General features: G+C 41.1%; 3 protein-coding genes and 1 non-coding gene across 4 annotated transcripts; all 4 read left to right on the forward strand.

Moving 5' to 3' along the window:
• The first annotated feature begins 2,139 nt into the window (after positions 1-2,139).
• LOC130692155 (cystathionine gamma-lyase-like) lies at positions 2,140-4,867 on the forward strand. Its single transcript, XM_057515238.2, has 10 exons — positions 2,140-2,156; positions 2,388-2,548; positions 2,612-2,693; positions 2,759-2,964; positions 3,054-3,185; positions 3,271-3,406; positions 3,485-3,637; positions 3,711-3,885; positions 4,495-4,633; positions 4,709-4,867. The coding sequence occupies exons 2-10, from the start codon at positions 2,396-2,398 to the stop codon at positions 4,715-4,717; spliced, it is 1,185 nt and encodes a 394-aa protein (XP_057371221.1). The 5' UTR covers positions 2,140-2,156; positions 2,388-2,395; the 3' UTR covers positions 4,718-4,867.
• Positions 4,868-12,109: 7,242 nt separating this feature from the next.
• LOC130692161 (uncharacterized) lies at positions 12,110-15,934 on the forward strand. The gene is made up of 3 exons (XM_057515245.2): positions 12,110-12,577; positions 12,726-12,840; positions 15,429-15,934. The coding sequence occupies exons 1-3, from the start codon at positions 12,305-12,307 to the stop codon at positions 15,641-15,643; spliced, it is 603 nt and encodes a 200-aa protein (XP_057371228.1). The 5' UTR covers positions 12,110-12,304; the 3' UTR covers positions 15,644-15,934.
• A 588-nt stretch (positions 15,935-16,522) lies between these two features.
• On the forward strand, positions 16,523-16,595 carry Trnat-agu (transfer RNA threonine (anticodon AGU)). Its single transcript has one exon. It is a non-coding gene; the product is annotated as a tRNA-Thr (tRNA).
• A 325-nt stretch (positions 16,596-16,920) lies between these two features.
• On the forward strand, positions 16,921-20,187 carry LOC130692148 (ectonucleotide pyrophosphatase/phosphodiesterase family member 1-like). Its single transcript, XM_057515223.2, has 9 exons — positions 16,921-17,139; positions 17,204-17,488; positions 17,570-17,734; positions 17,798-18,022; positions 18,081-18,324; positions 18,389-18,912; positions 18,975-19,098; positions 19,156-19,350; positions 19,416-20,187. Exons 1-9 carry the CDS (start codon positions 17,104-17,106, stop codon positions 19,988-19,990), a joined length of 2,373 nt encoding a protein of 790 aa, XP_057371206.1. The 5' UTR covers positions 16,921-17,103; the 3' UTR covers positions 19,991-20,187.
• Positions 20,188-21,674: the final 1,487 nt, after the last annotated feature.

Here is a 21,674-nt window from a genome sequence, read left to right on the forward strand (position 1 = left end):
GTGATGGTTGTGTTGAAAGCCACGATCAAGATGTTTCGCCGATACAGCTACATAGTTGTGTTACGTCTGAGACTTGTTAAGTGACGCTCTCGAGCGTGAAAATGCCCTACCTTTTTGTTCATCTTGGAATTCGTAGAATCGCGATGATTTGAATTCAATTACAACAACATTAACCAAGGAGCATGATTGTTTTTAGACCGTATCATTGATTAAGCTGTAGCCCCAACGTTACAGCATTACAATTTACTTTGAGTGCATTTTGATATTATAGCTTCGGTAATATAGTGCGGGAAAGTCCCCTTTAACGATAAGAACACATGTTGGTTTAAAACTCTGCGTGAAATGCGACATGTCGTAACAATAAATCCTCTTTCTTCTTCAACGGCATGCGGTAGCACATTGCAAATGAGGCATCGTAATTACTAAAATAGTGTTCTATCCTACTGCGCATTCTCTTGTGTGTTAAAGGTAAAAAAACACATAAGGAAAATGTGGATCGCCACATGTTTGTAAGTATAAAAAAACAACGAGCTCATTTGTAACGTATTTTCCAACTCTGTACCAAATAACAGGTGATGCTTACTTAACCCTACACCCTTTTACAAGGTTACACGTGTACTTTTTCGTACAACGAAGAAGTTGCATAGGTTTCTTTTAGGCAATGGCACATAATTCTTATATTCCAAAATCCTTTAGAGCGTCTCGTTTCAATGGTTGCCTTTGGGGGAGGAGGTTGAAAAATTTAGTTCTCAAATGAGAAAACGGAACTGAAGAAAAAGAAAAAGAAGAGCGGCCATCATGGATTTTTGATATCCCTTTCCCTTAGTTCTGGTGCGATGGCACATTTTCTACCTTAAAAAATTGATAGTTTCTCGGAATTGACGAAACGAGAACGGTACGAAAAAAGGATAAAGAGAAAAAGCAGGCGATGAAACAGGTGGGCGTTTAAACATAATTCGCCGTATTTCTGATTCATTTAGAAAATCTAGCCTGGCTAGTTAACCCATCCCATTGCACACGGCCGAGGTTTTTCCGAAAAATTCACAAAGAACCCATAAAAGGGTTTAGATTACGCTCATCACACTTTCAATATTTCCAATTCGTGGATCGGTTCATCACGATAACTTTCACGTTCTCATTTTGGGTTTTAAATAATGGCAATACTTGTGGCTATCTCTGTATCTGTAATGCCTCTTACAATGATATTGTTTGATTTGAGTTTCGAAATGCTATAGGTAGCTTCCTTTACAATGAGTTTGGCCTTCGCTGCTAAAATTGGGTATTATAAATCGAGGTAAAGCTACTGCCCTTGAAGAAAATGGGACCAGTCGAGAAAAGTGGGAACGTTTTTCTTAGCGAAGTTACAAGGAAACGAAACAGGAGTAAATACTTGAAACGACTGCGTTTTAGGCGAAAGAAAAGTTACGACCCGTGACGCCCGTTTTTTTTCTTCTTACTGACAGGTTTTACGTTAAAAGAAGAAAGCATATATCATACTGATCAAATATGTTTAGCCATTTCTCTGCAGACCTGAGGACAATAGATAATATTTTAGAGTCGGACAGTTATGCCCAGTCACGAACATTTCAACAAAACGCTGAACATTTAAATTTCGAGCGTGATGACGTGAATCACTTCTCGAAAGCTGCATTTGCTACATGGTCAAAGCGACAGTGTTATCAAGTAAGTAGTAGATTATAGCAATCGAATTTTTGACATGGTCGTATATCGTCACCCTAGTGAAAAAATATCCGTCCTTATTAAGCAGAAGCCTTTCATGTGCCTAAAGGAGCGGAAGCGCATGCTCAGTTACCTTGGTTTCGCTGGGCAAGGTCGAATTTGATAGCCACATAAAAATATCAAAACACAAGATAGAATATCATGCGCGGTTATGGTTTTGTTTTCCTCATGTGTTTAATAATCAAGCCTATCTAGAAGCGGTGCATTGAAATCGTGAAGTAAATAGGATCAAATAGCCGCTTTTTTCTACCGTCGTCTAGCAGACATGCATATCTAAAATATGGGAGCTACAGCTATTGCGCAGCTGTGGAGGGGCTTTTCACTTTCGTTTTCCACGTGTGTCAATACGGTTCATCCGTGGGGAGGAACTGCCTAACTTGTGCAAAACTTTGCATTTTATCTGTCAAGTACAAAAGGTAACACATTCACTAATTATTGCTTTCCAAAAACTCAAGTGATCCAAGAGCAAAGTTTTATCAACAATGATATTTATCGACCTCGACAATCTAATGCATTATTTCTTGGCTTAGAAACGCCCCTCATGTGTTTACCTATGGCTTTTCTTGTAAAATGATAATCTAATTAAGGAAAACAGTACTGCAGCATTTCCATCTGTGTTCATGTATTTTAATGTGCTATATTCGTAGGTTGAAATATGTCGTTTGAAGGATTCAAAGAGCAAGATCCAACATTTGCAACCAGAGCTATTCATGATGCCCAAGATCCAGAACAATGGGATGCCATGCCAGTTGTGCTTCCCATTTCTATGGCCACAACTTTCAAGCAGGATGCCCCAGCTGAATTCAGAGTAACTAGAAGTACCTGTTTATATACTTACTGCTCTTTACAACCTTGGGAATTTTCTTTTTAGAGCTTTGAGTATAGCCGAAGTGGAAATCCAACCAGAACTACCTTTGAAAAAGTGCTAGCTTCCCTTGAGGGAGCTAAACATGGTATGAATGCAAACTAACCAACTACGAAAATAGAAACCTAATTCATGAGTTATTTCTGACATAAGGATTGACTTTTGCCTCTGGACTGGCAGCTTCAACCACTATTGTTCACCTACTCAGTGCAGGAGATCATATTGTCTCCATGGATGATTTATATGGAGGTACCAATCGCTACCTTAGGAAGGTAGCTGATCGAATGAATATCAAAACTACCTTTGTTGATGCTACCAATCCTGAGAATGTTGAAAAAGCTATACAAGAGAATACTAAGGTGTATTTCCAGTATAATTTGTTTTTTTGTAATCAGAAATCCATGTCAAACACCAGATGCTAATTATAAATTTATTCTTTTGTACACAGCTTGTTTGGGTAGAAACACCCACCAATCCCACCTTGAAGTTGGTGGACATTGCTGCAGTAGCTGAGATTGTTCATAAAAGAGAAAACATCCTTTTAGTAGTGGACAATACTTTCCTTTCATCTTACTTCCAGGTATAAAAAAAGTTTTATGTTCTTTCATAAAACCTACAGAATTATACTAAAAAGCTTTGTTTCCGTAACTATCATGCTGGCATAGAGACCATTGGAGCTCGGAGCTGATATTGTTATGCACTCGCTAACCAAATATATGAATGGCCATTCGGACGTCATAATGGGAGCCGCCATGACGAACGACGATGACGTCCATACTCGTCTTCGCTTCCTCCAGAACGGTAATAATTAGCAATTTTGGTGTACAAATTAGCCGTCTCATTTAGTTATTAATGCATGAAACTTTTGGTGGTTTTTAGCTATTGGACCAGTTCCATCGCCATTCGACTGTTTCCTGGTCAACCGCAGTTTGAAAACTTTGCACCTTCGTATGCGGGAGCATATGAAAAACGGGCTTGCTGTTGCCCGCTATCTTGAAAACCACCCCTGCATTGAACGCGTCATTCATCCAGGTAATTTGTGCTGTTTTCTTAATGTTCTTTCTGGTGACAAGTTAAATGAATTGGATGGACGGACTCATTTTAGGACTGCCCTCTCATCCACAGCATGAGCTTGCTAAACGGCAATGTTACGGTCATAGCGGAATGATCACCATTTACATCAAGGGAGGACTGGCCGAGTCTCGCGCCTTCTTTAAGGCACTCAAGGTTTTCACCTTGGCTGAAAGTTTGGGAGGATACGAGAGTTTAGCCGAACTGCCGTAAGTCATCCTTACATAACTTTAAATATGCATGTCTTGCATGGTATTACGGCCAGAGTCTGTTGGGACGCTCTCGAGATTAAGTATGCGCAACAGCTGGTCTGGGCCCCAGTCGATATTTTTGTTCGCTTTTTTTTTCTCTCGTTCTTTTCTAAAGGACGATTCGTGCCTAATTTGTCAGGTTTGTGTATCCGCTTTTGTTAGGGGGAAAAAAGCTGTAACAAAAATTCAATGAGCTGTCTTGAAAGCCACCATATGCGTGCCGCCGCTTGTGGCATTCAACGAGAGGTGGGAAAGAAGAAAAGCGACACTCGTTCCTTTACGTGATGAGATAATTTTTACGGGTACGCACTTGGTGATGCCCTGTTGTGCTATTCACATCGTAAACGCCATAATGTACATATTGCGCCCTGCCTGAAATAAGGCAACTTTGTTGCTGATGCAAAGGAATTGACGAAGTAGAGGCTTAGCTATTTTTTTTCCACTGTTTTTTATCATGTACATTGTACGCATACAAAAAGGAGTTTTCACAGTAGGCGGTCACGGCATTAGTTTAATGCGCAATTTTGCTAACGGCCAACTCGATGATTTTTACTCTTTGTTTTTTAGTTCACTGATGACTCACGCTTCGGTCAGTGCAGAAGAACGTGCCGCTTTAGGCATCACGGATAACTTGATACGATTATCAATCGGTCTGGAAGATGTCGGCGATCTGATAGCTGATCTAGATCAGGCACTGAGAGCTGCGGTATTACATTTTTCGTTTTCAAAAAATATCTTTTATTGATAAATCTCTATTGTTTTATCAATGATTGATTCATAGGTTGCCTAAAAAATGGACCACGGGGAACGCTCTAAAGACGGGTTACTTCTTGTGATTCTTGAATGAAGTCGTTTCCTAAACGCCCCCAGTGTTGCGTTGTGTTCTTTTTGTTATCATAGCCAAAAGCTTTCGTAATACATGTACGAAAGATGTGGTATATTTCAGTATCCTCAATTCGGCTTCCTTATATTCTCGTAAGACTAGATCCGGGTTTTAAGTAAGGGAACGTATCTTTATGAGCCTGACGTCATTGATGCATCTTGCGTAACAATATTTTTTCGAATGAGGACGTTTATTTGATTTATATTACGTAATTGAAGTCGTTTTGCTTTTCGTATTTGGTTCTCGGAACAATCGAGCGTTCGTTCCCAACGAACTCGCCACGATTCCTGTTGAAAGAATAAAAAGCACAAGTGTTGAAAAGGGTCTTCATTAGAAGGACTTTGACCGTTGCAAACCATCTGGGGGTTTGTCGGAATTGCTGTTACAGTTTGCTTCGTCTAGGTGGTCAACGTGAGAGAACGCTCATCACGTCCGCTCTATTCAACTGACTTGTTTAATATCTCGTGTTGTCCAGCAACAACATCCCTCCTGCTGACGCTTTCGCACAAAGTGCCAAACATGGAGCGGGTCGTAACACGCTAACTTAGCCGCCAGAAAACTCGTCAAGTATCGTTTTGAACCGTTTTTCTTTTTATTGATGTTTTTATTTTAATGAATTAACACCCGTTACCCAGAAAAAAGACAATGGCTCCGGTCATTGAAGATTCAGGTGGATGATGATAAAACGTTTGCTGGCGGATGAAAGTGTGTGAAGCGTAGCATTTGACACGGGTAACTTACCGGAAAACAGGTCGCCAACAACTTTCTAAACGATTCGCAACGGCCTCCTATTATTCACCGGACAAAAATTGCTTTCAGAACCGCGTCGTGCTGTTGACGTCATTATCAGCGTACATAGTTTTATTAGATCATTAACAACCTGTCAGCTGTTGAAAGTCATTTCAGAAACTGTTTTGATCCAAAAACGAAAAAGAATCAAAACAGTTTATTTCTCTTGTTTATCGTTTGCGATTGTATTGAATTTATTGAACCATCTCCATCATCTGTCGTCCGTTTCTAAATGAACGAAAAACATTTGGTGTACATTTTTTGATTACCCGGAGGCACATCGTTTCTCGCGATGTGTAATGTCCGACCAATTTCTTTTATATCGGTCTTTCCAACAACACATTTTGGCTGCAATCTGTTTTCACAAAAAAAAATATGTTTCATCATTCTCAAGAAAAGAAAACAAGTCGATTATTATAGGTGTGTGTATGTACATTAAGGGGTGTAACTAGGTACTGGGTAGCGGGAAAATGTTGATAGCCTATCGGGAATTTACGGTTTTTTATTGCCGGGTGGTGAATGAGGAGGGAGGCGAGAATAGCTGAATAGTCTGTGATATTATTACGGTACGTGGGATGTACGGATCATTTCATTTTGGAATAATAATATCTCGCACGTTTCTCTATTCACACACGACTAGTGTTTTGATTTTTTTCGTTCATTTCGTTTGATGGTGAGGCGCTGTCGTTAATGGCGACTACAGGGTACTCGTCTGGAATCGGTTGGTTAGCTACGCCCACTTGTAAAAGAAACAAAAATGATGGTATTCTTCGCATCAATGACCCGCCAGTCTTTTTTTCCTCCCTGGGATCTATCTTTTTACATCAAAGAGTTAACTCCATTTTGCGTGTGTTACTGAATCTTCTCCAATGATTCAACCAAGCGTGCAATGAATATCAAAGTGAGTCGCGTTGCTAGGCGAAATGTAAGACGGTAAAAACAATAGCCTTGGAAATGGATATCGCATAGTTAGGTAATCCCCGGTCACGCGTGATTAGCTTTTCGTACGAATTTTACAACGCTTGACTTGCTTTATCGTTGGACCTTATCTAGCATGTCACCTGGCTCATAGACTGGACGTAGGTACATAACGTGATATGTCTTGATAATGTCCATGTGAGTTTTCATTGACCTATATTATTTTCATTTTTACGCAGTAACGAAAGGGAAATCTTTGTTCTGTAACGTGATCGAGACTAAGAAAAGATGATAACCACATCTTTGAGGTTTTGGGGATGTGCAATCGGCGGTTTTGCTTTGGTTTTCCAAAACGGCCTGACAAGTTGAAATGCACGACAGCCAACGATAAGTGATGACCACGCATCATTTTTCGGAGGCGGTCAAGGTGGGCGAGCGTGTCGGTAAAAGAAATATACCTCTTCCACACTTTTGTACGTTGGTATGAACATAGTAGCCCGGCATTCAAACAGCAGTCCTTCTTTTGGCCGTGCTCTTCAAACACCGCCAACAACGTGATACTGTTGGCCGTAAGCTTTGAATAACAGAGTGCGGACGAACGCACAAGTCACGCAATCTGACGTTGATGAAACTTGAAAAAGAAAAACCAGCAGCTGCGCTATACCTTCGGTACAAAAATGCAGACAAGTGCACCGGCTGCTCTACCGCCGTGATGCAAAGTAACACTATAATCTGTACTCTTCAAAACTCTCTGGCTCATTTACATTCATGACGGTCTCAATTGTTTAGCCCTCTCTCTTTGTCTTTGATCTTTTACCGGTCGTCTCCCTTCTGTTGAAATCAGCCAAGCTGTTGGAGTCGATTCACGGTTCGCTGTCTTAACGCATCGTTTGAGAGCATACTCCTTCCTCTGAGGGAAACAGAACCGGTCCGTCTCATTTTCGTTTGCTGACAGATTGAACCTCCCCGGGAAAAAGAAGTGGGTACGGAAAAAAACAGTGGTGAAAAGAAAAAAATTAAGCGACCAACTGTCGTAGGTGGTCGCAGATGGGCAAACGTTGGCAGTATTGTAGGGAGATTATTCTGTCCAGCAGCAGAAGAGACAATTTGGATTTTATCGCGCACGGCTAAGATGGAATCGTATGTGTGCTCAGGCCAGAAACCAAGGACATAAAAAAAATGTTAAGGTAGAAGAAAAAAATCACTGCTCAAATGTATTTGTTTTTTTATGGTCATTTCTTTCTTCAAAGAAACGATGTGAAATTGTCATCTGGCATCTTGGAGAAAGAGCTCTCTCGGAACACATTGTACAGTCGCCTTGAGGATGACACAATCTAACAGGGGGGATAGAAGAGGATCGGTATGTGTCTACAGAAGTAGAAAGCGACACGAAGATGCAATTCAGGCCAAGTCGAAAAGGAAAGTTTATTTAGAGCACCGTGTAACAGAGAGTGAAATGGTTGTCCTTTTTTAATCAACCTGATTAGCTTTCACCTAGATCTAACGTGTAAACAAGCAAATAGAAAACAGGGACGAAAAAATCGGTAGATTGCATCACCGGAAAAAAGGGGGGAGCTCTATTTCTTTGGTTCTTGGGAACAATTGAATGATGACGACGACCTGCTGGAAGCCATATGGTGCACGCGAACAGCCATAGAAACCAAAAAAATTGTGCGTGCTGGCTGAGCAAGACATCGCCGACCGCGATTTCACTTCTACGCAACGTATATTGATACCATATAGCGATCTAAGTTAACGACACTTGCTGTCTTTTCTTAGCATCAAGTCGTATTTACACACTTTCTCCCACACAGCGGACAGACTGTATGTAACACCAAACCACTTGCTAACGAAAAGAAACAAAAAAAAATCTGAAAACTTTCATGTAATGTAGGCTCGAGCCGGCCAACTGCCGGTCTACACAATTCATTGTGGTGCGGTTGTGCCGCACGAAAAATAGAAAAGAAGAGAAAAAAAATGTGTTGTTTTGTTAGCGGCGGCGCACCATGTGCGCAACGTGAAATGAGGAAAGAAACAACAGCACACAACTGGATAGTTTACTATTATAGTATTGTTAACAATTTTTCATTTTTCTTTTTCGCATTGACAAAGTCCGTCCTTGACGCCTCGCTTCTATTGCTAACAATCCCACATCTGTCCACAACAATGTTTCTTTCTTCCTTTTTTTTTATCTACACTTTGCAAGTAGAACGAGTTCACTTTTTGTTTCGCAAATGGCTCTTATCCTTGCCCGTTTTGTAGCAGTAGCTTTAAGTTCTTAATGTCGCTGTGAATGAGGTACGTAACACATGGCTTGCCTTTGCCGTCTCACACACAGCATCTGCCGTTTTCTCAAGGCTTCTCGTTCACTTCTCGTCTATTATGCGTGTCTATATGATTGTATACTGTAATGATCGTATATATATCCATCTGTGTATGTTGCGTTTTGTTTTTTTGTCTGTGTGTTTTTTAACGACACAAACGAAGTAACTAAACAGCCGCCTCGGTACTATTATCACGTTCACCACCACTGACACGGTTTTTTTTTTTGTCTTTTCTTTCCTCTTCGTTTATCTCTCATTGGTTTTATTGTTACGCATATTTCTCTTGGTCATCCCTTCTCTACAAGTTCTATCTCTTTTAAAGGTTCCCTTTTTTTATTTAGCTCAACGTCTTCCAAGCGAATCGATTTGGGTGTCTCTCTCTTTTCTTTGACTTTTCTTTTTCTCTTTTTCCTTTATTGACTTTGTTTTCAGTTTCTCAACTTTTCTTATTCCGATTCGGACGAGAGAGCACACGGCTGCTGTTGACAGCAACAGACGGCCAGCCGCTGTGGCCGTCGGGCTGCGGCCGGTCATCATCACGCGGTGTAGTTAGATATACACAAGCATTTTGAAAACGTAACCGGCAAGTGTTCAGCAGCCGTTGTGTATTATTCCGTCGGAAGAAAAAGATGTTGGGGTGCTAGAGAACAGAACAGGTGGTCACTTTCACTATACGTCAGAGCGTCACGAGGTCCCTTTATTTCTCAGAGGCGAAGAGAATACCATCCGGAGACGGGTTCGTCATGGACGGAACAGATGTAGTGGCATTCATTTGATACCCAAACGGCAGCAAACCGTCCCAAAAACGATAAGAAAACATTCACGACACAAGAGAATAAAAAAGGATCCAAAAAAGAATAAGAGTCGTCACTTTGTTCAACGGGTTGCCTTCCTTTTTCTATAAATGAAAATGAAGCGAAAGAGACTATTACCTCTTATCTAAGCGTGGACCAAAACGCTGACAGTCTGCCAATGAACGAGAATCTTTTTTAAAAGAAAAAAAGCCAACTGTTTTTCTTGTATTGTTGTTGTTGCCCACGGTTGAAGCCGTTCGTCATTTCTCCGCTCAATGACCACCATCGACGGTTGCAACCGAATAGCCAGTAGATAAGATATATAGGAAAAAAAAAGGGCATCTACACTAAGTGTCTTTTTTTTTTTTTTTTCGTTCTATCTTATTTCTCGAGGATATGTGAGATGTAATTGTACAAAGAGGGGCCGGGAGCGCTCAGCGTGAAGCCCCTTCCCGAACCGAACGCGGCCGGTATTTGGTGTATAAATCATCCAGGTGGTTAAATACAAGACACGCTGGGGCGAGGAGAGCGGACACACGTCGTGCCGCGTGTGAGAGAGTCTTGGCGTTCGTGCTCTTATACCTTGTACATGCACCACATAACACACAGGTGCTTGATGTTAATGTTCCTCCACAATTAAGCACTTTTCTCCCTGTCTTCATCACTATTGGATATATTGCGTGTGCGTTTACAATCTAGACACACAAAAAGATGATGTTCCATTGCGGGGAACATTTTCTATGGTATCCTTCCGCTTTTATTTTTATTTTTTTGTTAGAACGTTTCGTGATGAATTATACCCAGCCGTTACGCAGCCGTTGGACATATCGTGAACTGGTCTACTTGCTGGTTGATTACTACAATCGCTAGTTAGCATTCACGAAGAGCTGCTGTTGTTGTTACACTTTCTTATTGTTCCAGCAACGGCCAGAAAAAAAAGAAGACAAATCTCTTCTCTCCAATAATTGAATCTGTCTGTCTCTCTTTCTCTGCCTCGTTTCTCTTTTTATTGAGAAAAAAAAAACAGAACAGCCGGTGCTGGGCCTGGAGGAAGAGACCCAACTCTTAATAGTTATTCTGTAGGGCATTACGGTAGATTGGATTGTCATCGCTATTATATACATTTTTTTTTTCTCTTCGTTTGGAAATGACTGCGATACTCGAGGCAACGGTGTAGAGTTTGGTTGTGTAATTGAACAACAACAGTGGCCAAACGACAAAAAGGAATAACTGAACGAAGAGCTCGACGACCATCTGTCCCAGCGTTGAACGACGATGACTATTGTGCTGTGGTGGGCTTTCGGACATGATCACGGCCGCGTTCTCAACACCTTGTTTGCTTCACCGTCTGTATATGTACACAGTACGTACACGTTATTAATCCAATCACACTGCGGTCAGTCGCCGATCGAGTCCATACACATTTCGTTTTTTTTTTCTTCTTTGCAAAAACAGCAGGTCTTTTTCCTTCTTGTTTGTTTTGTTGGAAAATAATTTGGTTCTGAATATTAGTTCACGATTTTCTTGTTTTCGTGAGTGATGTCCCGGATTCATAGACGTCCCGCTGGAAATGATAGATACAAATGCAAAGTTGTGTAACAGTTGGTGGATCAAGAGAAAAAGTAGGTAAATCGAATGACGAGGTAGGAGGATGTATAATAGAGTTATTGGAAGGGCCAACATTTGGAAAATTGCAGAAGAAGTAACAGCAGCCGGTCATTCATAATTTTTGTTGTTACTGTTGTACCTTGCAACAGTTTCGTGAACAGCAAGAACAGACCGTGAGCGAATTGATGGATTTTTCTCGTGTGTGTATGTGTGTGCTGGCATTCGAAATTGTTTGAGAAGATTCTCAGGCTTTTCTCCAGACCCAGTCGGGGATCGACGCGCTGCTTTTCTTCTATACGTCGCGCCAGTTGCTTCTTTTATATTTTGTACATAACATGGCCCATTTGATCGCGCATTATAAAAAAAAAAGAAGCGGTCGTGTTCAAGCTGACGTGTTACTTTAACGAGCGTGATATGAAGGGGTATCTCCCGAGGCGGAGACTAAAGGCCTACCCCATTCGCACCTGACGAACTTTTTTGATTCAAATCGAGCACGTAGACACAGTTTTTACCGAGAATTCTTCACACGCCGGATAAGATCAAATAAAATCGTACCGAATAACCTACCCTATGAAATCTCGTAAGTAGATTACGTAAACAAGATGACCACTTTTTTCTTTTTTATTTGGTTGTTTCCCCTTTAAAATGGGATTTCATTTGTTGAAACGCACCTGTAACGCCATTTGGAGTTAAGACGGCCAAACTCGATAATGATGACGGCTGTCCAGTGAGAATGTGAAGGGTTCATGCTGTTGTGTGTGGGTAAAAAGGAAATGCCATAAAGCATAAAAGTGTTCAACTAAAAAACGATGGGTGGATAGATAGTTGAATGCGCGTGGGGGGAGGGGGAACGAAAACAGAAAAAAAGGAGGCGGAGGCATCAACGAGCAGATAAAGCCAACCGATTGCTGGAAACCTGTTGCCTTCAGTTGGCTGTAAGCCTTCGTTCGCTTCGCAAGTGCGTCTGTTCTGTGCTGCTCGAAATTTCACCTGAACACCCTAGCACACCTTCGTCTTGATTCAGTGATCTTTGAATTAATACACGAAAAAAAAAGAAAGAAATGTCTTGCGCCGAGTCATCAGATGGCGAGAGAACAATGTCGCCAACAGCCGCCGCTACCGTCCGTGAACGTCGACGATTGCGAATGTTGAAACGCAGGTGGAATCACGGTGCCAACAACAACAACAACAACAACAACGGTGGAATGGTGTTGAGCTTTTCGGCCTTCCGTCGGGCGCGCAGGATGCGAAATCAGCGACGGATGACCAAAGAAGAATACCTGAGACTTAAGAATATGGTTCCGGCCGTCGCTACACAACCTCGCGTTTCTAAGGTAAATAAAAATCAAATTTGATTGAATTGCATTCACCATGTCTGTGAGAATTCTGTTCTCGTTATTCTTTTAGTTGTATCTCTGTTGAGTTTCTATTTTTCGCTAATGAATTAACTACGTTTCAATTGATCTATCCACTTCACAACAGGTGCAAGTCATCGAAGAGGCCATCAAATACATCGACTCTCTGCACGTGGCCCTTTTTCAACGACTCAGAGCTCAGGAGTTGGCCTGCGCCGCGGACCCTTCCAACACCATATCCAGTGAGTATCCGCTGTATTAAGCTTCCATTATTTTTTCTGATTGACTGTAAACGACAGGTGTGTGCACGTATCTTTATTCAATCAAGTTACATTAAGGTGTGGGAATGCGATAAGGCTATCGAATTTCTCTTCTATTTTAAAAATCTGACGCTATATGTCGGTGTGAAACACACCGGGAATCCACACGTCTATAGTTAAAAGGCAATTTGAATTTCTTTTAAAGGTTTAGATTGAAGGTTTAAAAAAAAATGTTGGGGTAAAGTAAGGGAGAGGGTGGAGTATCCCGCCCCTTTTGGAAGTGATTTTCAGTCTTGGGTTCCTGTCGAAGACTTTGGTATGTACAGGTACACACGAGCGAGTGAGGAATAAGAAAAAAAACGAAGGGAAAACTTGTTTCTTCTCCGAAAAGGGGAGCGAGAAGCAGCCGTGGGAAAACGACAACAGATGGTGAACCTCTCCGTCTAGATTTTTTTTTTTATTAAAATCTCTTTTTTCCTCCCTCCATTCTTCCTTTGGTGTAGTTTTTAAGGGGGGAGGGAGAAAAATCCCAGCTAAATGGGTTGGAAGAAAAAAGTGCGGATGAGAATAAGAATGGATTGCTCCTGACCCGTCTGACCTCAACGATTCTTCATTACGGGATGATGAAGGCACTTGGTGGTTGTGAAATGGGGAAAAAAAAACAAAAATAAACTCGGTCTTCAAAAAGGTGAATAGCTCTTGCGTTAATGAATCGTAGGATCGTGTATCGTTTTGCTAGAAAAGTTGAATACTATCAAAAGAGGGAGGAATTAATATGCGGATGAAATTTATGTCTATTTGTATAATAAATTAGAAAGAATCAAAAGGGTTACGGGTTCCGGCGGGAAGTCGTTTGTGGCCGGTAGTGCTATAAAGCTTTCACTCCAATGTTCTGAATGAGACTACCGCAAAGGATACATATCCGCCCTCGTGATATTTCCATTCGGTCAATTTCGTTCTCTTTCGTTCGAAATTGAAGGCGGAAGGGCGAACAATTGTCTGCGTCCGCTTTCAATTTAGGGACGCATATAAAAAACTGTTTTCTATTCGAGAGGCTACGTAAAAGAATAACAAAAGGTTGTTGACCGTCTTTTTGTGACAATGACGAACAATTGACCCACACTTGAGTGGAACTGGGTGCACGTGGAACACCGTCGTCACGGCCGAACAAGTGCTGGAAGGGGGAAAAAAAAGGGACGGATCATTTGCCTGGTTTAAGAAAAGGCATTCCATTGGCTAATGTGTAGGGTGGGCCCAAGCAGCGAGTGATTGGTGAAGGAATCGGTTCTGAAATGCAGCTAGAAAAATAATAATGAGCTATGGGAGCAGTTTTGAAACGAAGACCTGCTCATTACAATCGGGAAATAGGGAGAGGGGGAAAAGAATACTTGGATGGATAACACTAACAAGTAAATAAATAAAAAAAAACCTACAAATGGATTGTATTAGACCGGAGTCACGGACCAAATCCGTTCTCCGAAAAAAGGACGTAATGTCCAAAACACAGGGTAATAGACAAAGTCATCCGTCATTCTATTTCACATGTTTGTTTCTTTGTCCTTTTGTTATTCATCCTCGAACACATCAAGTACTGAGCAAGTGTTCTAGAGAAAATATGTGTAATAACTAGGTTGAAAGATCGTGATAGAACGCATGGCGTGACTAGTTTTTTTCCCCCCTTCTCACATTCACTCCCATTACATTTTTTGTGTTTGAAATGGGGGGAATCACGCCTTGACCCGAACATTCCTTCGTTTCTCTCAGTGCCCATCTGTTGTAGCCTCGTTCAGAGAGGTCGGCCATCACGAACGAAGCCAAAAAAAAAGGAACCCTTGTTCGTTTTCCCCTTCTGTCTGGCGTGTACGTAATTATATTACGCTTGCTCTAGCCGCAGCCGCGTGTTTATTTCCACAGCTTTTTGTTCTCTCTTGGCAAAAGAGAAAGGAACACAACAATAGGGATCGATTGTCAGCAATGACGAATGAATCGTGAAAGGTCTATGAATAGCAAAAGGTGTCTAGTCTTTTTTTGGAACAAGAAGAATGACTTGAGAATAATAGCAGTTATTAAACGTTTGCCAAATGTTGTGTAATTTGTAGGCTCGTTTACCCATTTGCCACAAGCCATTTTGGTTTCTTTTTTTTTTCTCCGTACAAGTTATACCGTTCCGGCTTCTAGTTCTGCCAACTTTCTTGTTTCTTTTCTTAAAATAACTTATAGTCGGAGAAAAAATTGTAGGCTTTATACAATAGGTATAGATGCAATCATTAGCTTTTTATGGGCAAAACGATACGTTAGTAGTGTCTGTTAAGCAATTTATCTTCCCTTTCTTCTTTGTTACTATCTGTTTTCTCCTTTCGGGCGTTTTCTGATAACGAGGTCGAGCTTACTAAAATTATTAACTAAATTCATTTTTTAAAAAAAGACGCTGCCTTGCAGTGTAATGTTGGTTCGTTAACCATTTTTCCACGTCAATTTATGAATTATCGTTTTATTGTAGTTAATTTTTTTTTCTCGACCGTACCACGTCAAAGTTTAACATTGTTTTATGACTCTTTTTGCGTTCACAGGTAGGGGGCAAGCGCAGGTGACGGGGAACGAATCGGACATTCAGCCCGAACCGAGCCAGCTGTCCCGCTGGATCGGCAACGTTTTACCGACGCCTCACGCCTTAACAACGGCTCACCTTCTGGTGACCGAACGGCAACAACAGCGGGATGGCATCAAACAGTGGCCGTTTTTCATGGGCAAAGTTGATTGCCTGATCAGGAAGAAACAGAGTTGAAATCCTTCCAACAGAGAATGAGCTTTTTGTATTAATGTTTGGCTTATTTCCGGTTGCTGCTATTTCCATTGCCGTGTTCATTAGACTGTTAAACAAATTGAAGAGGTTTGGCAAGTTAATTGCTTTCTGGAAGCTAACGAGGGGGCATTCAATAATTGTTGTGGATCGCCAATCCAAACGGGATAATTCATTCTTGTATCTGTCTTAATTAATGTGTGTTGTAAAAGAGTGTTTCTTTTCGTTTTTGGTTAGTTTTGAATAACAATAAAACAGTGTCGATTTTCATATGAATTGGTTGCAACAGTCGAATTTATCAGGACGCACCATCTGGGCAATAGGGTATCATTTCTTAACTGTCGATGCAGTTAACTGGGGTGTCTGCATTCTAATCAACAAGAACACTCCTATATCTATGCATATCTTTACATTTGTATGATAAGATATCAGAACTTGAGGTGGGATGTTGGAATAATGACAAAATACTGTGCATCAACATCTTGACGTTTTACAGGAGGCAATTCACGAAGTTGCCTGCAGCACCACCACAGCTGGAAATAATTAACTTTTTTCCTGGTTATCGCGCTGAACATGTGTATCCCACCTGTAGTACATCAACAGCTATATTGCGATAACGGAATGTGAAGAAACAATACCAAAGAATAAGAAAACAAAAATGAAAAGAAAAAAAATCCTAAAAGAAAACGAAACAGGACGTAAAACCGTTGTTAACTTACATCCTGCAGTCTTTGAACAAATCTATTGCAACACCACTTAGTGGAATGTTCCCATTGTATAGCCATAAATGCCACTCATCAAATTGCTATGTACAGGATGCCTTTAAATTCAGATTTATAGCCACGTAACTTTGCTTGTATATAAGGTCCTATGGCTTAGATGGCAAAGCGCCTGCCTAGTAAGCAGGAGATCACGAGTTCGAGTCTCGTTGGGACCTGATCTTTTATATTTATGCTAATAGAATTCAAACAAAACAACAAAAACATAGCATTCATGGTAAGTACTATCAGCATTCACTACGAGTAGTTTACCACGTCACGAAGGATAGCGTCCATGATACCAAACTTAAACTAACTTGACGGTGAGCTATATTTACCACGGAGAATCTGTACCATCTCTAGTCGTGACGTGATAGCAGTGCGGGAGCCCAGGGTTAAATGGCAGCTTGACCGTAGTCCGGGACTTTGTTTACTTCTGTATACACAGTATTTCAGACATCGCTGTTGCCATTGTTTGTAAGTTTACCGCTCGCAGAAACGGTTAACCTCAGTCTGCTGTCGACGCCGCACCGTTCAAGTTTATTCTCACATCCGCGCAAAGAACAGTGAAGAGAATCGGAGATAAAAGTGTAATAGTCTTGCAACTCAATTGGGCTACACAAGTGTATCGGGAGCTCGTTGCCTTCAACTACTCCACTCTAATTTCGAACCTGTAAGTAATTGAGTATGACACACGGCCATTACGTCCTGCTGAGTCTTCTGGTAAGTAATTAGCCTTGTTAACGATTAAATTGATCTGAATTTACATTTACCGTTATTCATGAAGGTTGGAACCAGTTTAGCTCTACCTTCTGTTGTTGATGAGTCATGTTCGGCATTCCATGTTGATTCAGCCCAATGCTTACCTTATTGGAGCTTGAAGGGAGAGGCAGCCAAGCCGCCATTACTACTAGTCTCCCTCGACGGCTTCCGGTCCGATTATCTCGAGCGGCTATCGAGAACATCCTCCACAAAAGGACTTGTTCGTCTAGCTCGTTGTGGAGTCAAAGCGGCTTCGATGATTCCAGTCTTTCCCACCATCACCCTTCCAAATCACTACTCCATCGTCACGGTACAACGATTCTACCTTTCCCCAGACATTTCCGGTGGAATTTTCTTTCTAATGCTATTTTGTTTATTCACGTACGATCAGGGATTGTATCCGGAGTCGCACGGTATCGTAGCCCACGAATTTTACGACCCAGAACTCGGACGAAACTTCAGTTTACCAGCGGCTGGTTTCAACTTTTCAGCTCCGAATCTACTCGATCGTACCTGGTGGCTAGGTGAACCCATCTGGTTCACTATCAGACGACAAGTAAGTCGAATAATTTTTTTTAAATTAAATTTTATCATAACAATATGGTTTACGTGCATCTAGGGAAAAAAGAGTGCTTCTTATTTTTGGCCTGGATCTTACATTGACGATCCTATTCGAGCACCTGATTATTGGTTACCTTACAACGGAAGTATTCCTTTTGAGCAACGTATAAGTCACGTCATTGACTGGCTGCTTTTACCTCAGCCAAAGCGACCGAATTTCATCGGATTATATCTCGAAGAACCCGATGGTTCTGGACACAACAACGGGCCTGATTCGAAAATGGTATTCCAACTGTAGATAATGTTTTTGTGTCGTAATAACGTACTATTCATTTATATAGGTAGACGAACAGATTCTAAAAATCGATAACCAAATCGATTTTTTAATTGATAGCATGGCTGCCAAAGGTCTTTTGGGATGTGTTGATATTATTGTTGTGTCAGACCATGGCATGGCGTCTGTCCCGAAGAATCGTAACGTCATGAAACTCGAGGAAATTATTAAAGATGTTGCTAGTTTAGCGTACTGTTACGATTGTGCTGAAGGCTTGACTCCCACTCTCCGTCCCATCAACGATTCACAGAGTAATAACTAAAATTTGCATGTCCAGTTCAAATACCTTCATTTGCTATCCAAGACTTTGTCCAGTGGAACGGGATCGAATTGCTGCCGATATTGAGTGCCGCAATGAACAAGTACGCGTTTACGACAAATGGGATTTTCCACGACGTCATCATTATGCCAACAGCCGAAGGATTTCCAGTTTGCTTTTCGACTTGAGTATTAGTTGGAGAGTCATTGTTGGAACTGAAGATTATTTACCTGGAGGCCACGGCTGGGATAACACATATACTGACATGCAAGCCATATTTGTGGCACAGGGACCATCCTTCCTTAGTGATGGATCGACAGTTGACCCATTTTCCAATATTGAATTGTACAATTTAATGTGTTGGCTCACAGGTGTCAATCCGGCACCTAATGATGGGACATGGGGTGCTTTGTACCACTTGTTGGTGACCCAGCCACCAAATCCAACTGAAAATGATAACATCATTCCTCACATCCTGGACTATCCCTTGAATAATCAAGGATTGCGAACCCAATTCATTGATCACCAGAAACGCAGAAGAGTTTGCGATCTCCTGACTGGTAATAGCGATCCGATTCAGGTAACGTGTTCACTGTTTTGTAATCCTGGGAAACGAACAAATCAACAGTTGTTTGGAATTAGAATGCTAGGTTAAACTTGACGGAATCTTCTGCAAAAGAATTGGTAGAATTGCACGCTCCATGGGGTTTACCTGGCTCTACAACAGAAGGCGTGAAAGCCTTGATCAGTCCTGACTATATCGTCGGTAAGTCAACTGTTCTAGTCGCAATATTATTATGACAGTGATTATACTTAAATACAGGTTTTAACGTGCGTGAGGGGATACCATCCTGGGTCTCGTACACGCTATCGAATATTACCGAGTTAACGAATCGTTCAGTTGTGTCATCATGGGGAGTGGATCCACGTCTGAGAGTTCAAGATGTCTCGATTTGTGATCGATTTCAAGAACATTCTCAACCGTCATCTTTGCTACTGGCTCCTCTCTTCTTTCCAAGTATGAAAAAGTATTTTTATCGCATACCTTTAACAATCCATAATGACATCATCATGTTCGTTTAGACTTTTGCAGCTCGACAGATAATTCAGCAGATGGTTGGGTAGAAACAAATGCAATTGAAATTTCACCAGCTTTCGAAAAATATTGGCAAGACATTGAAGAGAGGATTGTGGAACTGTCCGGTAATGCTGGACGAATACATATTTTGGCCGGCCCTGTAAGGAATTCCCCTAGTCCAGCAATTTTTCTCGTTGTTTCCTACTGTACTGAGCTGATGGCGTTGGGTTGCTCCGGAAAAGAATTGGACGTTCAATCTTTTCTGCTGCCAACTCATCTTCACTACGGCCGTGATTGTTTATCTTCAAACCTTTTTTTACGTAGCCACTTGGCAACTGTCCGTGATGTAGAACAGGCTTCCGGTCTCAACCTCTTCCAGTCCCTTACACGCGAGGCTAAGGTTCAAGTGTTGGGGCGCACTGTTCTGGCTTCTAATTTGTTAGTCGATCCACGCCCCAAGCTTTGGCCGAACGATCAACTCGCATCGAGTCACGCAGATCAATCCTCGTTACTTTGGATATTTACCTTATTGGCACTGATAGTAGTGGCTGTTGGGAATCACGTCATTGCTGCCATTTAATCCTATTTGAGAATGATGTTTTTTGGAGTTTTAACTTTTTTTTGTTGAAAGCTCCAGACATACCGATATTCAGTAACACTCTTTTCACCTAATTAACAATGCATGAGGCGTTTAACTGTAGCAGTCATCATTTAGATTGTATTGATTTTATCTACAGCCATAAGTTTTTAAATATATCAACGTATATGGCACAACAATTTCACGGGGATACATTTGCTGACGTATATGCTGGAAAATGATTACTTTGAATAACAATGGTTATGGTATTCGTTGTCAGCAACTTCCTATGCCCCTCCTTTCCCCAAAATAATCACATGTTCTCCATCACATTCACTCCTCCGTTACGTGTGTCCTTGCCCATTATCGCCAGACGAAAATTCAGAGTTGTGGAACACAAACTTCGAAAAGAAGGGACGTTTTTCCTCGAAGCAATTTGGTTTTCTTCCCCTCACCCTGGTTTTACTATCTCACACCCCAGCGGGTCATTTTTAGTTTTTCTACTTCAGTGCAGTCAACATTTCCAACGCGTCAAGGAGTGTGCTAGAGTTATCTACTCCACTATTCAAAGGACGGCACGCGTAAGTCGAGTGTGTGATCACTTAAGTTTGTACAATCATATTGGAATTGTGGCTGACGAAAAAGGGAAAGTATAGCCTTCCCGAGGCTGGTTGAAGTACGTTGTAAGAAAAGACATGACTCTAAAGATAATTCCACTGAGCAGCTGTGTTCGCAACGTCGTCACAGCTGGCCAGATCCAAGTGATCGTTAGTGTTCAGCTGGAACAGATTAAGAGGGTGAGTTCGTCTCGAAGGCATATGCAGTGCAGAAACTGAATAGATCTGTTTAATGGAGAATTTATTTTCTATTTAGTGAAGCAAAATTTTTCAAAATAGAGATATTTGTGCAATGGCAAGTGCAGCAGAAGAATCGAAGCCGAAGGGAATGGCTTTACCGACAGTTAGGTTTGAAAATGATTGCAAAAATTCAGTTCTGTCTTTTAAAAGGTACAAGTTTTATTTTGATATCCAATAAGCTGTCTTGTATAGATTCACAAATGTAGCTCTTGATTCGTCCATGTTAATAAACTGGTAAATCTGTACAGCCATTGCTAGTAGTTAGATTGTGATTTATGACATTTGACACAACAAATCAGTACCGCTTTAAGATGGATGACCATTTAAAAAAAATAATATTTCACTAAAATGTCATGCAAACTTCTAATACAATTGTTAAAGAGTATTAAACAAAACCAAAAATTGTTCCGCGCAAATTTTTTTCCAGTTACCTCTTCCGTTCAAATTTCCATGAAACATGGATTTCATTATTCTTTAAAAATATTACTGCTGTAATGACACAATTTAAAACCATTGAACAAAGTTCCATTAATTCATTAAATTGCGAATCAATAAGCTGTTTTATGGAATTGTGACTGGAAATGATTTAAAAGTTGATTAAATGTCTATGGGTCCCCAGAGCTACATAAGAAAAAGTTCCAAATCCAACGGACAACCGTTTTTTGCAAAAGCGATCAAAGCCTTTACTGTCTTTTCAAAAATGTTTTCGTACGTGAAATTATCAGCTAAAGTGATCGGTGTAGTGGCCGTTGGAGCCAGTGTCGTTGCAATTGGATGGCTAGGATGGAAAGCCTATTCGAAAGTGAATAGAAAAATCCTGCAAGTCGATG

This window comes from Daphnia carinata, chromosome 1 (assembly GCF_022539665.2).
Source record: "Daphnia carinata strain CSIRO-1 chromosome 1, CSIRO_AGI_Dcar_HiC_V3, whole genome shotgun sequence".
Taxonomy (NCBI): Eukaryota; Metazoa; Arthropoda; class Branchiopoda; order Diplostraca; family Daphniidae; genus Daphnia; species Daphnia carinata.